Genomic DNA, 16,910 nt, shown 5'->3' with positions numbered 1-16,910 from the left:
CAAATCTGTATATTGCTTTGGGCAGGATGGCCATTTTGACGATATTAATTCTTCCTAGCCATGAGCATGGGATGCGTTTCCATCTGTTAGTGTCCCCTTTAATTTCTTTTAAGAGTGACTTGTAGTTTTCAGAATATAAGTCTTTCACTTCTTTGGTTAGGTTTATTCCTAGGTATTTTATTTTTTTTGATGCAATTGTGAATGGAGTTGTTTTCCTGATTTCTCTTTCTGTTGGTTCATTGTTGGTATATAGGAAAGCCACAGATTTCTGTGTGTTGATTTTGTATCCTGCAACTTTGCTGTATTCCGATATCAGTTCTAGTAGTTCTGGGGTGGAGTCTTTAGGGTTTTTTATGTACAGTATCATGTCATCTGCAAATAGTGAGAGTTTGACTTCTTCTTTGTCAATCTGGATTCCTTGTATTTTTTTGTTTTGTCTGATTGCCGTGGCTAGGACCTCTAGTACAATGTTAAATAACAGTGGGGAGAGTGGGCATCCCTGTCTAGTTCCCGATCTCAGCGGAAATGCTTTCAGCTTCTCGCTATTCAATATAATGTTGGCTGTGGGTTTTTCATAGATGGCCTTTATTATGTTGAGGTACTTGCCCTCTATTCCCATTTTGCTGAGAGTTTTTATCATGAATGGATGTTGAACTTTGTCAAATGCTTTTTCAGCATCTATGGAGATGATCATGTGGTTTTTGTCTTTCTTTTTGTTGATGTGGTGGATGATATTGATGGACTTTCGAATGTTGTGCCATCCTTGCATCCCTGGGATGAATCCCACTTGGTCATGGTGTACGATGGTTTTGATGTATTTTTGAATTCGGTTTGGTAAAATTTTGTTGAGTATTTTTGCGTCTACGTTCATCAGGGATATTGGTCTGTAGTTTTCTTTTTTGGTGGTGTCTTTGCCTGGTTTTGGTATTAGGGTGATGTTAGCTTCATAGAATGAGTTTGGGAGTATCCCCTCCTCTTCTATTTCTTGGAAAACTTTAAGGAGAATGGGTATTATGTCTTCCCTGTATGTCTGATAAAATTCCGAGGTAAATCCATCTGGCCCGGGGGTTTTGTTCTTGGGTAGTTTTTTGATTACCGCTTCAATTTCGTTGCTGGTAATTGGTCTGTTTAGATTTTCTGTTTCTTTTTGGGTCAGTCTTGGAAGGTTGTATTTTTCTAGGAAGTTGTCCATTTCTCCTAGGTTTCCCAGCTTGTTAGCATATAGGTTTTCATGGTAGTCTCTAATAATTCTTTGTATTTCTGCGGGATCTGTTGTGATTTTTCCTTTCTCATTTCTGATACTGTTGATTTGTGTTGACTCTCTTTTCCTCTTAATAAGTCTGGCTAGAGGCTTATCTATTTTGTTTATTTTCTCGAAGAACCAGCTCTTGGTTTCATTGATTTTTGCTATTGTTTTATTCTTCTCAATTTTATTTATTTCTTCTCTGATCTTTATTATGTCTCTCCTTCTGCTGACCTTAGGCCTCATTTGTTCTTCTTTTTCCAATTTTGATAGTTGTGACATTAGACCGTTCATTTGGGATTGCTCTTCCTTTTTTAAATATGCTTGGAGTGCTATATACTTTCCTCTTAAGACTGCTTTTGCTGCATCCCACAGAAGTTGGGGCTTAGTGTTGTTGTTGTCATTTGTTTCCATATATTGCTGGATCTCCATTTTGATTTGGTCATTGATCCATTGATTATTTAGGAGCGTGTTGTTTAGCCTCCATGTGTTTGTGAGCCTTTTTGCTTTCTTTGAACAGTTTATTTCTAGTTTAATGCCTTTGTGGTCTGAAAAGTTGGTTGGTAGGATTTCAATCTTTTGGAATTTACTGAGGCTCTTTTTGTGTCCTAGTATGTGGTCTATTCTGGAGAATGTTCCATGTGCACTTGAGAAGAACGTGTATCCTGTTGCTTTTGGATGTAGAGTTCTGTAGATGTCTATTAGGTCCATCTGTTCTAGTGTGTTGTTCAGTGCCTCTGTGTCCTTACTTATTTTCTGTCTGGTGGATCTGTCCTTTGGAGTGAGTGGTGTGTTGAAGTCTCCTAGAATGAATGCATTGCATTCTATTTCCTCCTTTAGTTCTGTTAATATTTGTTTCAGGTATGTTGGTGCTCCTGTATTGGGTGCATATATATTTATAATGGTTATATCCTCTTGATGGACTGAGCCCTTTATCATTAGGTAATGTCCTTCTTTGTCTTTTGTTACTTTCTTTATTTTGAAGTCTGTTTTGTCTGATACCAGAATTGCAACACCTGCTTTCTTCTCTCTGTTGTTTGCTTGAAATATCTTTTTCCATCCCTTGACTTTAAGTCTGTGCGCGTCTTTGGGTTTGAGTTGAGTCTCTTGTAAGCAGCATATGGATGGATCTTGCTTTTTTATCCATTCTATTACTCTGTGTCTTTTGATTGGTGCATTCAGTCCATTTACATTTAGGGTGATTATTGAAAGGTATGAATTTATTGCCATTGCAGGCTTTAAGTTTGTGGTTACCAAAGGTTTAGGGTTAGCTTCTTTACTGTCTTACTGTCTAACTTAACTCGCTTGTTGAGCTATTATAAACACAATCTGATGATTCTTTATTTCTCTCCCTTCTTATTCCTCCTCCTCCCTTCTTCATATGTTGGGTGTTTTGTTGTGTGCTCTTTTTAGGAGTGCTCCCATCTAGAGCAGTCCCTGTAGGATGCCCTGTAGAGGTGGTTTGTGGGAGGCAAATTCCCTCAACTTTTGCTTGTCTGGGAATTGTTTAATCCCTCCTTCATATTTAAATGATATTCATGCTGGATACAGTAGTCTTGGTTCGAGGCCCTTCTGTTTCATTGCATTAAGTATATCATGCCATTCTCTTCTGGCCTGTAGGATTTCTGTTGAGAAGTCTGATGATAGCCTGATGGGTTTTCCTTTGTAGGTAACCTTTTTTTTCTCTCTGGCTGCTTGTAATACTTTGTCCTTGTCTTTGATCTTTGCCATTTTAATTATTATGTGTCTTGGTGTTGCCCTCCTTGGATCCCTTGTCATGGGAGTTCTGTGTACCTCTGTGGTCTGAGAGGCCATTTCTTCCCCTAGTTTGGGGAAATTTTCAGCAATTATTTCTTCAAAGACATTTTCTATCCCCTTTTCTCTCTCTACTTCTTCTGGAATGCCTATGATTCTTATATTATTCCTTTTAGATTGATCACTCAGCTCTCTTAAAATTATTTCATTCCTGGAGATCCTTTTATCTCTCTCTGCATCAGCTTCTCTGCGTTCCTGTTCTCTTTTTTCTAGTCCATTAATGGTCTCTTGCATCTCGTCCATTCTGTTTTGAAGTCCTTCCAGAGCTTGTTTTATTTCTGAATTCTCCTTCCTTAGTTCTTGCATATTTCTCTGCAAGTCCATCAGCATGGTTATGACTTTTGTTTTGAATTCTTTTTCAGGTAGACTGGCTAAATCTATCTCCCCAGATTCCTTCTCAGGGGAAGATGTAGCAGATGCTGAAGCTGTCTGGGTTAGTCTTGTCTGGATCATATTTTTTTGCCTTTTCATGTTGACAGGTGCTATTGACTGTCAGCTGGGAGGGCCAAAATTTTCACTTACTACTGGCCTTTCTTTACTGGGGCAACTGCGACCCCTAGTGGCTTGTGTTGGGTAATTGCGTGTAGAGTGGGTCTTTGTGTCTTGCCTGGCCGGGAGGGAGAAATTTCCCTTTCTGTGGGCAGAATTTGTCTCAGGCTGCTTCTCTGCTTTCGCAGCGCCCGGTGGGGTGATGGATGGGGGGGCTGCTTGACTGTTTGCCTCCGTGAGGGGTCTCAGAGCTGTTGCCCAGGGGGTTAGTGCACCCGGTTTTCCCTGTAATTTCCAGCTGCTGTACTGTGACCTGGGTTTTTTCCGTCAAGCTGTTAAGTCCCTGTCCCTTTAAGACTTTCAAAAAGCCCCCGCTTTTCTTTGTCACAGGGGCATCAGCTTCAGCACCCGCTCAGAGGTCTTACTCCCTGTTCTCCCAGTATCCAGGGCCCCCTGGGCACGCACTGTGTCTGCGCTCTGATCCGGATGGCTGGGGCTGGGTGTTCGGCAGTCCTGGGCTCCGTCTCCCTCCCGCTCTGCCTATTTTTCTCCCGCCGGGAGCTGGGGGGAGGGGCGCTCGGGTCCCGCAGGGCCGGGGCTTGTATCTTACCCCTTTCACCAGTCGCTGGGTTCTCGCTGGTGTAGCTGCAGTCTGGCCACTGTCCTGCGTCTTCTGGTCTCTCTTTTAGGGCTAGTTGTGTTTGTTGTATTTTCAAAAGTATATATGTTTTTGGGAGGAGATTCCCACTGTCCTACTCAGGCCGCCATGTTGGCTCCGCCTCTCCGTAATAAATATTTATACAGTGCATACAGTGCATACTGTATTGCAGGCACTCCTCTAAGCACCTACGTATATTAGATCATTTTCATTTTCACAATAATCTGATGAGGTAGCTATTATTACTATTCTTATTTTGCAACATAAAAAATTGAGGCACAGAGAGGTTTGATAAATTACCCAAGGCTACACAGCTAGGAAGATACAAAGCTGGCGATCAAAACTAGCAGCCTGGCTCTGGACTCTATGTACTTGATTGCTATGCTATGCTTTGTAAAAAAGACAATAGAAATTCTCCTGTGTATTCCAAATTCTCACTGAATAATTTCAACTTTTCTTGGTATTGCATATGACAATAGTGATTATTTTAGAACAAAACTTAAGTGAAGAAGAATTCCAGCTCTAATTAGAATATTTTGTCTGATTTTGCACCACTTCATAGGCATGGGTTACATTAGTGGAAGACTTAGCCATAAACCAAACAAAAAGGGCACAAAGGGAGGTACAAATGAACATGCCATTCCTTTAAAGTTCTTTCTTCTTTTCACTGTGCTGTGGACTGCATTTACTTTATATCATAGCCACACAATTGTTAGATTGGCACATGTTTGATTTATGCAGAATGCCCCTAACACTGCGTAAATTTAAAGCCTTTGGAACACTCTCAAAAGAAATCACAGCCCTTTTTCTAAACATACATCCTAAGAAAAACCTTAAAGTCTGCAATTAGAAAACACCCATGTTATTCCATCCGAGGGGCTGGCCCTTGTGTGTGGAAGACACAACGACGCCTCTGCTGGCAGGTTCACAGGGCCAGCAAATGATGACTCACACGTGTATCGATGGTGTCTGTCTCCCATGGTTTTCTTTTGGAAACAACAGTTTTGAGACCTCATTCATTATGTCTTGCACATAGAAAATTCTACACATCTTTGAAGCAGAATTTTCACTGTGTTGACGTGAGTATTTCAAGAAAGCAAAGAAAGAAAACCAGGCATTCCAACCAGATAAATGGAAGAGCTGGAGAGAAGTGGTGCCTTTTGACTAACTCAGGTGATGCTGAGGGGTTGAATGATTTATGACTCTGACCAATCCTGCCAAGGCACGACTAAAGGGGACCCACTCATAAAAATATACTTCAGGGCAAATGGGATAATGCATTTACTCATTTGTCAAATGAGTAAATGGGGTGGTTGATGGTTCATCCAGCCTACATTACTTGGATATAATTTTGGATTCTAGAGCAAGAGAATTACCAAGCTCTTTGGATTTCAACCCATCTACCCCTCAATATTTTATATAATCAGACAAATAGGTTTCCTGATAGGTTTCCCTTGGCATTCACCATTTTTTAAAAATCCCAATTTGTGACACCAGTAAGCTTTTAATGACCCAAGGATATGAATGCAAAATAGTTGCTTTTCATTAATTTAGTCCTACCATGAAATTTTAAACTTTTCATGCTTTTTGAAGGAGCATATTCATCAAAATTGGAAACAAATATCCTCATGACCTATAATTAATATGCTTTAAAATATTGCATCATGAGACACAGATTTATGCAAATAGCTTCTTAAACATTTTGATGATGAACACATCCACTTAAGTGATGGACCACTGCCCGGCTTAACTAATGGACACAAAGTAACAGATACCCTTGATCCCCATGTCAGCCAAGTCATTCATTCCTTTACCAGCAGACTTGGCTCTGTTGGGTGGCCACACTGTTGTTCTGGGCTCTGGGATATAGTATAAACAAGGCAAAGTCCTGGCTCTCTAGGCCTACAGCCTAGAAGGGAGACAAACAGCTAAACAAGTAAGTATGAACTGTGCTGTCAGGCAGGCCAGGGCCAGGTCAGGTAGGGCCTTCCTACTGGCAGTGTGGTCTGGGGATCAGCAGTACCGTCATCCCTGGAGTTCACTGGAAGTGTAGACTCTCAGGCCTCTCCCAGACCCACTGACCAAAGTCTGAGCTTTAACAAGTTCTCTAGGTGATTCTTTATGCACTTCAAAGCTGGGGAAGTACTCACAACAGACATTCCCGGTGCTGGGTATGTATATCAGAGTCACAGAGAAGATGGAGTTACTGATATCCTGGCCTCCCTTCCAGAGGTCCGGCCATAAGTGTCCTGGGGAGGGTTCTGCTGGTGACGGTTCTGCAGTCTGCCCAGGAGAATAATGTGTAGCTGGGCTGAGGTCGTATTCTGGGAACAATAGGAAGTCCCTGAGGACTGAGATCAGGGGAGTGTGACCTGATTGACACAGAGGAGGAATTCTTGGACTTTCAATAATGGTCGAGCTGCTGAGGCCAAAGTGGCTGGATGCCACCTGCCACCTCGTCTGCCAGCATGGCAGTCTGCTCTGCAAGGCAAGGGCCACGATGTGATGTGGTACCACACTTAGCACTCAAATCAAGCCTAAGCATTGTGCTAGTTCACAGGAAGCAAATAACATCTGCGAAGAAAACTGCAGGCACTTTCATATGAAACCAAGATCACAGCCAGGTTCAGTCACTGCTCCCATTACATACCTGAGGACCTCTACTTCCCAGATCGCCTTTCTCCCCTTTCACACCAGCCTCTCCTCTCGGGCCCTGTGTGCAGAGAATTAAGTATTATTCCCTAACAGAGCACTTGACTACTAACAATGAAACACCAAGTCAGTAATGAGGGCAGAACTCTGCTCCCGCCTGCGTCCGGTCTTGCTCTGCTGCTCTCTCTACGCAGGGACAGGAGGGTCCAGACCAACACTTAGGTGCTTGGACATTTGTGGTCACAGTGAAGAAATACTGAACAGTTGAAATTTTCAGTATTGCTTTCTAATTACCCTAAACATTCTTTGTACTCCAAATGCATATATTTCTTACGTTTAAAAGGAGTAATCCCTAATTATATCAATCTGAAACTGGAATATTTAAATGGATTTTCTATTCAATAACCACATAGAAGACTGGCCATAAATGAGATATGGCATGTGGTAAGAAGAAATTCAGAAATCTCTACTTCTGGAATATTATATTGCGTTTTCACTGTGGCTTCCCTATGTGAGCAGAGAAACCATGCTGTGTTTGGTTTTTGCATATCCTTTTAAACTATGCTGTGAAAAAAGGTTAAGTGTACAAAAAGAAGAAGGCATATTGTATTATTACTTGTTTAGCATGAAATAAAGCCAGACAATCTATTGAAATGATTCCCCACAGCCTCAGTGGCAAGTATTTCTCGCTTAAAGGTAAGGATCTTTCCTCAGCTGGCAAGTAAGACAAAGAACGGCAATCAAGCTAGGAGACAGAGGTCTCAGGGGCAAACTGTGTACTGCTCTGAAATCTTGGAAAAATGTGAACAAAGTTTTTCTTCTGATGTCTAAGGATATTTTGCCCAACTTCCATGCACCAAACTGCCAACATGTAATAGTTACTTCAATTTTTTAAAAAACTTTGTAGATTAAAACTTTGAGAAATTACAGAACCACTGTTTGTCCTGCATTTGCCAAGCAACAAAGTTATTTCTCAAGATTTCAAAACTAAAAGTTTGGAGAGAAAAAAATGTGTTCTGACTTTCATAGTATGACCTTCTTTCTTTCATCTTAGCATTTTCTAGGACTTCCATTCCCTTCTCTTTATTATTTTAGGCTCCATTTTCCCTTCTGACACATGCTTCCTTTCCCTTCATGTGATCAGTGTCAGAGACAGCCATGACTTGTTTCTTGCAAAAGGGAAGTGCTGGAGGCAGGTCCCTGAAGAAGAAAGCTAGAAAGGACAGGCTCTAGACCATATATCACCTCCTGAAGACCTCAGCTGTATTTGGAACAATTCTCTCCTAGAGTAGAGCCAATTTTCCTATACCATGGGCATCAGATATGTAACACTGAGCTCTTGTGCTAAATTGACCAAAATTCCCAGTTTAGTGGCCCAACATTTTCTTTGGCTCAAGGTCTCCCTGAAATACTCTAGCAAGCCTGAACCCATCCAGTGCAGACCACTGCCCAGCACGTTGGCTCATTTATTACCTCTCGAGTGGGACAAAACTTAGACAAAGGAGCCCAAATGCTGGACAGGCCATGTTGCTTCCTGCCTTTATTACTCTGAAAACACTTCAAATATCTATAATTCTGCAAGGAGGGTTGAGGGATTCTATCAAGGCTTCAGATTCTTTATGGTCTCACACCCTGATTAGTGACAAGTACCTGGGGGCCCGTCAGTCCCAGTGAGCCTTCGAGTCCATCTGGGCCGGGGATGCCTGTTTTCCCCTATGGTGATAAAGAATTAATCTGTTAACACTGTTTCTTGAGAATTTTGTCCTTAATGTGAAAGGTTATATTTTTTTCAATCACAGTGTCAGAGTAGGATTTTTGCAAAAAATATGAAAAAATAAAGGAAAATACAAAGTAAAAGTCTTCTATAATCTCATCAAGCAGAGATAACCACAGCTATGTGTACTTGCTTTCAGTCTTTAAACACATGTATACACATATGCACATACACAAACACTCCCTTCTCCTATAACCCTTGTAATATAACATACATAATAGTGTATTGGGCCTGAAAAACTCATAATTTACTTCAAATTTTCTGCAAAAATCTCCAGGCATCTTATAACATTATATTTATATTCAAATAGATTAAACATCTAGGGATCAAAAATTAAGCATTCTCTTTACCTTGACCTTGAACTCTCCAGAGAGATGAATTTCAAAAGGAGTAAGGAAGGATTCAAAAGTTTAATTTAGGCAACTAAATTAAATATGTCAATGAATTGAAGTCTGCTGCAATCTAATTTACTATTCTTTTCATAAGTAAAACTGTCTTTTCTCTGGTAGTGTTGGAAATATTTTATCTTTAACATTCTGGAGTTTCACCATGACATAATTGACAGTAGATTTATTATTTATCCTCACTGTATTTTCAGTTTGAGGATGTTTGTTTCTTTAACTTTGTAAAATTCTAAGTCACAGCTGCTCTTTCATAAACATTAGAGATTCATGAAGTGTGTATAATGTATCACCAACATATTCAAAGGGAAGATGATATGACATGTTGTATAATTTACTTTTGAGCAAAACATTCAGAATATCCAAGTTGTACTGGGGTTTTATTGTACTCTTGGTTTAAAAGGGGTTTATGTAAATTGTAAGTAAGGTTTCAGAGTTAATTGAATAAAACTCTAAAAGAAGGTCACCCACTGAGTTACTAGAGTTTATACCTGAAATCCGAAGTTAAATTTAACAATAATTAGGCCAAGTAGATAGTGTCTCTTGCCATTAATTTTTATAATTTTTAATAAGGTACCCAAATTTTCTTTTAAGATGTGAGTACTTGAAATTGTAGCCTTAACGTTTTCTAACATTTTATGCCACAACCAATATAATCAAAAAGTGAAAGAACTTTAGACTTGGAAGGGACTTTCCAGAGCCTTTATTCTAGATCCTTGATTGAACACAGAATATTATCATTTGGAGTTAAAAAAAAGTCATTGTACCTGTGGACCTGTATGTCCCCTTCGGCCATGAGCTGCCTAAAACAGGAGGGTAGATACCATTAACTCTGAAAAATAAATGCTTTTTATATTTAATTTAATAATGAACACCTTAAGACATTGATATTTTAAAAAGTTCTCACATACTGCTTAAAACACTTAATTATCTACTGCACCATCAAATCAAAATGCTGTCAACTGTGAATTTCTATACAAGAGCAATAGGTAATTAAAATCATACACAAATGAAATCTATACATACTTAGGAGAACAGATAGAGGCCCATAATTCACCTTCTACTAACTTATTTACTAGAGCTGGTCACAAGCTCCAAAATCTATTTGAATTTTATTCCTTCCATTTTTCCACAGTATTATTAAGTAAACCAGAAATGAGGAGTGGAGCAAGCAAAAGGCAGGAAGACAGGAAAAACTGGGAGAACTGACTTTATGACCTTTATTATAGATTAATTTCAGAAGCTAAAGATAGCCAAACTAATTTTATCCACTTCCTTCCAAAAAGCCAATTAATCTGACCTGTCAAAAGTGAAGGAATCATCCCAAGCATTCAAAAGTTACTCAATTCAGTATGCTGATAAAATGTCCAATCAAAATAATGGCACTACACATTCAAGCAGATTTTTCCTACTCTCATGTGTAAGGTTAGGGTCTGCATATGCTCCAGATTGATATTTCATAGATGTGAAAATCAAAAGACAGACATTTTATTGTCTAACTTAGGATCTGATCTCTCAGTAAGGTTATTACAAGACTAGCATCCAGGATTTGCAAAATTTAATAAATATCAGACAACATTTTCTTGATGAAAGTTTGAGACATTGAGGTCAAAATTCTATGTGAGGCCAGTATGCAGATTTTAAATTCTCCTAATATTTTAGTCAAAATTTATTGTTATCTAGGAAACAGACTATGTATCAAGGGAAATGGTTGGAGGCTTATTTCTTTAATACCCCGACAAGTTATCTTGAGATAAAAGTCCAAATCCTCTTTATCAGAGGGAGGTAAAGAAGCTCTCCCTCCTTTAGCACAGGGGTTTAACCTGTTCTGGTCATTCACTTCCATTTTATTCATAAAAATACCTACCAAGGATCTACTGCCCATGAAGCATATTGGATGGCAACCACAGGAACAGATGACACACACATACACACGCAGGCACACACACACACACACACACACACACACAAAGGGTCATTGACCTCAGGTGACCCTGACTTTTTCGATTTGGTCAGGAGGAGATAAATATCACAAATATTTACAAGGCAGAGTATGGCAAATGGTTTTGGAAAAGGAAAGATAGAAATATAGGTTTCAAAGAAAGCAATCATATACAGTTGGTCAAATCAGGAAAATCTTCCTAAAGGAAGAAACTTCTTTTGGTTGGGTTTCACAGAATGTGCATGAGTTTTACAGGTAGAGAATGAAAGAAGTCTTTCTCGGAGAGGGTATAACCTAACTAATGACATAGAAGCAGGACAAATGGAAGTGTATTTGATAGTGTTAAGTCTGGGTCAAAGATATGAGAAAAGAGGGGACTAGTAGGGTCACTAGGCTGAAAATTCTAAGCTGAAAAGTTCATACTCCATTTAGCAGAAACCACTGGGGTTCTTGGAGCAAGAAATGCACACGACGAGTCCTGGACTTGGGTGGATACATTTGGTTGTAGTGTGAGCAACTGAGTAGAACCTGACACTCATGTGAACTATTCAGAACCTTAAATTCTTTGTCTGAAAAGACTTAAGGGAGATGAAACAGGCCTTTATATCCAAAAATCTTTCTTTGGTCCACTGTCACAGTGTTTGAAACATGATCAATAAACACTTGTTGTCTGTATCTTTAACATTTGACTTGGAAAGAGTTTGATTAAAATTAGTCATCTCAACACATTTATTGAGCTCCTGTTCCCTCTGAAGCACTGGGATGAGTGACAGTAAGTGAAAGCTGACTCCTGTCCCCAGGCAGGAGTTCGTAACCCTAATAGAAGGCACTGACTTTGATCCACCATTCTCACAAATCACCTACCACCTATTTGGGATTTAAACTCCAAGCAGAGATACCTTGGGTAGGTGTGAGAGATAGAAAACAAGGAAATAGGGGAGATGATTTTACAATTTTGCTTCAAATTTTAAAATGTTTTAGATGGGAAAGATTAAATCCCAAAGGTCTTAATGGTTTGCTGAAGCACCTGCAGTTGTCTGGTACCACATCCAGACAGCGTGACCGATATGTGAAAGGAAATGTGAATGCACACATCAAGAAAATCTCCCCAAAGAAGACCTGAAAGTAAGAAGACCCAGAACTCAATTCCTTGGTCCCCCATAGCCTGGCTTTTGGGTAGTTTACCAGGGCCACTTTCCTAGATAGGTATAGACTGGTTTGGGACACAGGATTCCCAGGATAAAAGCAGAACATTGTTAATGGTAAATAAAGCATGACATTAACCCTGAATCTTAACGGCAAACTCATTCACCGCAATTAATGGTGCTCCTACAGTAGTGCCACGTAAGCATGACCAACAGCCCTCTAGATGGAGTAGAACTGAGGGCCATGCTTTAGTTGGAGGCTACAGTTGCTTTTCATGAACCATAGCACAACAATCTTCTAATTTCAGTAAAGTTTGGCTCAGAAAGAGCCAATACCCCGCCAACCCCACCCCCCGCTAAGCAGTGTGGCCCTGATCCCTTCCCTCCCTCCACGCCAACCCATTACAGACTCTTAACAGAGCACTGATTACAGCTTGTTAACCCTACAGGTGTGTCCCATCTACAACAGTGGTTCTCAGCTGCAAGGGGTGATTTAGCACCCTCCCTTCCCTAGGCTGAAGAGTTCATACTCCGTTTAGCAGAAACCACTGGGGTTTGGGAAGGTTTGACAATGCCTGAAGACATGTTTCACTGTCACAGTCAGGGGTGCTACTGGCACCTAGCGAGTAGAGGCCAGAGATATCACTAAACACCCGACAATGCCCAGGACAGCCTTTCACAACACAGAATTATTCAGTGCACATGACAATAGAAGGGTCAGACACCAGGCTCTATAAAATGACTCTAAGTTCCTTGAGAGCAAAGATTATATCTTATTTGAGTTTGAAACCCTAGTCTTTAGTAGAACTGCTCATACACTGTAGGTGTTCAATAAATGTTTGTCAAATGAATGAAGGTGAAATCTGGCCAACCACTGTTATTTCCCTGCATGTCCCACCCTACCACTGGCCGTCTCCAATCACTTATCAGTTCAGCAGAACCTTTTTGCACTGAGGTGTCTTCAGTGCTCATTATCTACCTACATTTTAGTTTTTCAGTCTGTAGTATAGATTTTTCTTCTTTCTAAAAGGATAATGACTTTGCTGTTACTATAAAAATGATACACATTGATTTTAAAACATCCAAATACAGAAAATACACAGAATAAAAATTTAACTAATGCCAAATTCCCCATGTATAAATAAGTATCATTAACATTTGGTAATCATGATTCCTGACACCTTTTTATGGATGTTTACAGATACTACAGATAGAGTTCTAAATAGTGGTACATTTGGCTAAAAAGGAATGATACTCATGCTACTTTAAAATAAAAACATTACATTTAATTTTACTTGACTTTTAGAGAAGAAAAAGTAAAACTGAAAGAATTGGAAATGTTTGGTGGTAACATTTCTTGACAACAACAGATATGCACTTCTAAATGAGGAAAGAATGTTGATGAAAAAAATTAGGTTAGGATATATTTGTAATACATGTTTTAGCTTAAGATGATGTTTAGACACTGACTCTTTGCAATGAAAGATGAGATTATAGTATATTAGTATTTTCCCACACCTTTTCTTACTTTCCTGTTTTCATGATTTTTAGATTGTCAAATGTATACAACATTTATATTTTGTTCTATAATCATGTCTCTATGGTGTAGTCTTATTACTACACTTAAAGGGATTCATATTTATTATCATAAAAATTTAAAAATAGGATAATGGAGACTCTATTGCCTGAGGTTTTGAAGGCTTGATCATGTTAATTACTTATATGCTGAAAGGGTAGCTTTGGAGGGTATAAAAATCCTAGACCACTCTATTTCCCTCAGAACTCTATAATCATTCTACTGCTCTCTTTTGGTACTTAATGTTTTGAAGAAGGTTGAAGACAGACTCAGTTTTCTATCTTTTCTGTTTGGAAATTCTCATGATTTTTCTTTAAGTAATAAATCTGGTAATTCACTAGGATGTGGCTCCGTGTTGATATTTTTGTATCAGTTTTTTTTCTGAGTCAGAGTATGAGTTTTCTATCTTCATATTTGAGCCTTTGTTTCAAAAAGTTACTTTTTACTACATCTCTGAATATTTTTTTACATTACACTAGTCTGTTTAATTTAGTGATGCGAACTGCACATTTGCTGGCTCTCCATGGTTGCTGTCCCACTCTATCACTGCTTCTGTGGTCTCCTTATTACCATATGCCTGACTATGTTTTCAGTCATATTTATTTACCTTTCTTGTTGTTTCTAATATATCTTACATTCTACGTCCTTCCCTTTTTTATTGCTCTTTAAGCACTACCAGCTTGCTTTCTTCCATTTCTTTCATCAGTTCTTTAGACCATTTATTTAGATCAATTATCTTGTCTTAATTTTTTTGAAACTCCAGAGAACTATTTACCAGAGTTGTTCTACTTTTTCCTTGAATAGTTCCTCTTCTAATTACGGTTTATCTCCTCTTTACTCATGTAGTTGTCCTCCTCTTATCTTAAAATTTCTATGCATGGGTCCTGATTAGTAACCATCTGTTTAATTGATAATGAAGATTATTGATATTTATGATTATTAATCACCTTTGAATAGGGCCACCTATTTGCTGAATTACTGCATGGGGTGTAGGTGGACTTGAGTGAGTAGCTTTGATATAGATATGTTATTTCAAACACTCTCATCATGAGTCATTACTTTTACCTTACAGATACCTTTTCCTTCAAATGTTGGCATTTAAGAGATTCATGGAATTCACACGAAGTCCCTGAGTCATAGCTTCTGCATTGTGATAGTCAGTTTCTTACTATTTTTTGCAGTTCCATGGCCTAGACAGCTAAGTTATAGATATTAATAATGGAATTTTTTTGTTTCCTATTATTTCTGTGTTTTCTGCAGAAAATATCAATATATATTGAATATACTGATATATATACACACTGAAATTATCAGTATATTCCCTGATCTTCTCCAACCTACAATACCCCTGGATTTTGTTGACTAGCTTTTTCTGAACTATGGCACCTACTTCCAGAAAAATCTGATCTCTCCTTCAGGTCTGAGATGCTATGTGGCAGCTCTCCAAAGCCTCCCTTATTAGGATCCAGATATAAAAATAGTTAGCCAGTATTTGTCATCATGTGTGACTGAAATTGTGGTCATTTCTTACCAATGTATTTTTAATTTTTTTTTTTGTTGCTGGTGAGTTGATGAATAGTATTAAAAAAAACTTGACGTTGCTGTCCTTAGCTGGAAGACCTAATTTTACTCTTGAATGATACTGCTGAACCTATAACCCAAGATGGAGCCATATTTCTCAGGAGTTGTGTGGCTTAAATAATACATGGTGATACTGTATTAGCCTTTAGAGACTAGAGCCTCTATGAAACAGTAAAAGTACATCTTCCATGACAAGATTTCTTGGATGATATTCTGTAAGTTCAAAATATTTTCAGGGTATGTAAGCTGGCTATAAACCTTTTAGAAAGTGAACTGAATAGCAAATGTATTTCTTAATCTTCAGATGTATGGAAAACGCAGCACAAAAACACATTCTCAGCAATCAAATTCTTCACATTTTAAATAGAATTTCTGTTCTTATTTCCATTTTCTCTGCCTTGCAAGAGGAGTGTATTCTAAGATACAAAAACATTTTGTTCATGGCATATATAATAGCTGGTTCTATGAACCTCTGCTCAGAAAATATAATGCATAATAAATGCAATATATTAAACTATTTTTTATTTGTGCTCAACTTTAAAATATTACATTTTTGGGTGGAGGAAGGCTGAGGAAGTTGGAGAAGGTTGGGTAAACAAATAAAGAATGGAAAGAAAGAAAAATCTGCAAAATGAGAATAGACACATTTAATTTAGAAGCCACTGCAAGTATTTACAGGTATCTTATTAAAGTTATGTCTTCTTATTGAATAAAGATTTTCTTTTACAATCTTAGTGTTCTCCCAAGAAGCGAAGCACAGAATATTTTTTCAATACTGATTAAAAACTAACAATAAACAAACAGAAAAGACCCAAAAGATTCCATAAGAAAGTGACTTAATTTTGCTCATATATATATGTAATGTTAATGTACAATTACATGAGCAACATTATGATTACTAGACTCCCCGCATTATCAAGTCTCCATCACGTACCCCATTACAGTCACTGTCCATCAGTGTAGTATGATGCTACAGAGTCACTACTTGTCTTCTCTGTGTTGTACGTCTTCCCTGTGCCTCCCCCCCAACATTATGTGTGCTAATTGTAATGCCCCTTTTCTCCCTTATCCCTCCCTTCCCACCCACCCTCCCCAGTCCCTTTCCTTTGGTAACTGTTAGTCCATTCTTGGGTTCTGTGATTCTGCTGCTGTTTTGTTCCTTCAGCTTTTTCTTTCTTCTTATACTCCACAGATGAGTGAAATCATTTGATACTTGTCTTTCTCCACCTGGCTTCATTCACTGAGCATAATACCCTCAAGTGCCATCCATGCTGTTGCAAATGGTAGGATTTCTTTTCCTCCTATGGCTGAATAATATTCCATTGTGTATATGTACCACATCTTCTTTATCCATTCATCTACTGATGGACACTTAGGTTGCTTCCATTTATTAGCTATTGTAAATCGTGCTGTGATAAACATAGTGGTGCATATGTCTTTTTCAAACTGGGATACTGCATTCTTAGGGTAAATTCCTAGGAGTGGAATTCCTGGGTCAAATGGTATTTCTACTTTTTAGTTTTTTGAGGAACCTCCATACTGCTTTCCACAATGGCTGAACAAATTTACATTCCCATCAGCAATGTAGGAGGGTTCCCCTTTCTCTGCATGCTCACCAACATCTTTTGTCTTTT

General features: G+C 38.6%; 1 protein-coding gene across 5 annotated transcripts in view; it reads right to left on the bottom strand.

Annotated features, from left to right (window-relative positions):
- The window catches only part of LOC118917226 (collagen alpha-6(VI) chain), a 173,088-nt gene that overhangs the window by 63,699 nt on the left and 92,479 nt on the right, over nt 1-16,910 (bottom strand). For all 5 annotated transcript variants that reach the window (XR_008993763.1, XR_005026735.2, XM_057491870.1 and 2 more), the window contains exons 21-23: nt 9,800-9,835; nt 8,508-8,570; nt 6,856-6,918 (exon numbers count right to left, since the gene is read on the bottom strand). Coding sequence is in view for 3 of the 5 variants with exons in the window: in XM_057491870.1 (XP_057347853.1) it covers nt 6,856-6,918; nt 8,508-8,570; nt 9,800-9,835 (162 nt within the window). In the remaining 2 variants the exon portion in view is untranslated. The remainder of the gene's footprint in view (nt 1-6,855; nt 6,919-8,507; nt 8,571-9,799; nt 9,836-16,910) is intronic.

The sequence above is a fragment of the Manis pentadactyla genome, chromosome 14 (assembly GCF_030020395.1).
Source record: "Manis pentadactyla isolate mManPen7 chromosome 14, mManPen7.hap1, whole genome shotgun sequence".
Lineage (NCBI taxonomy): Eukaryota > Metazoa > Chordata > Mammalia > Pholidota > Manidae > Manis > Manis pentadactyla.
This window is presented reverse-complemented; position numbering and strand designations above follow the sequence as displayed.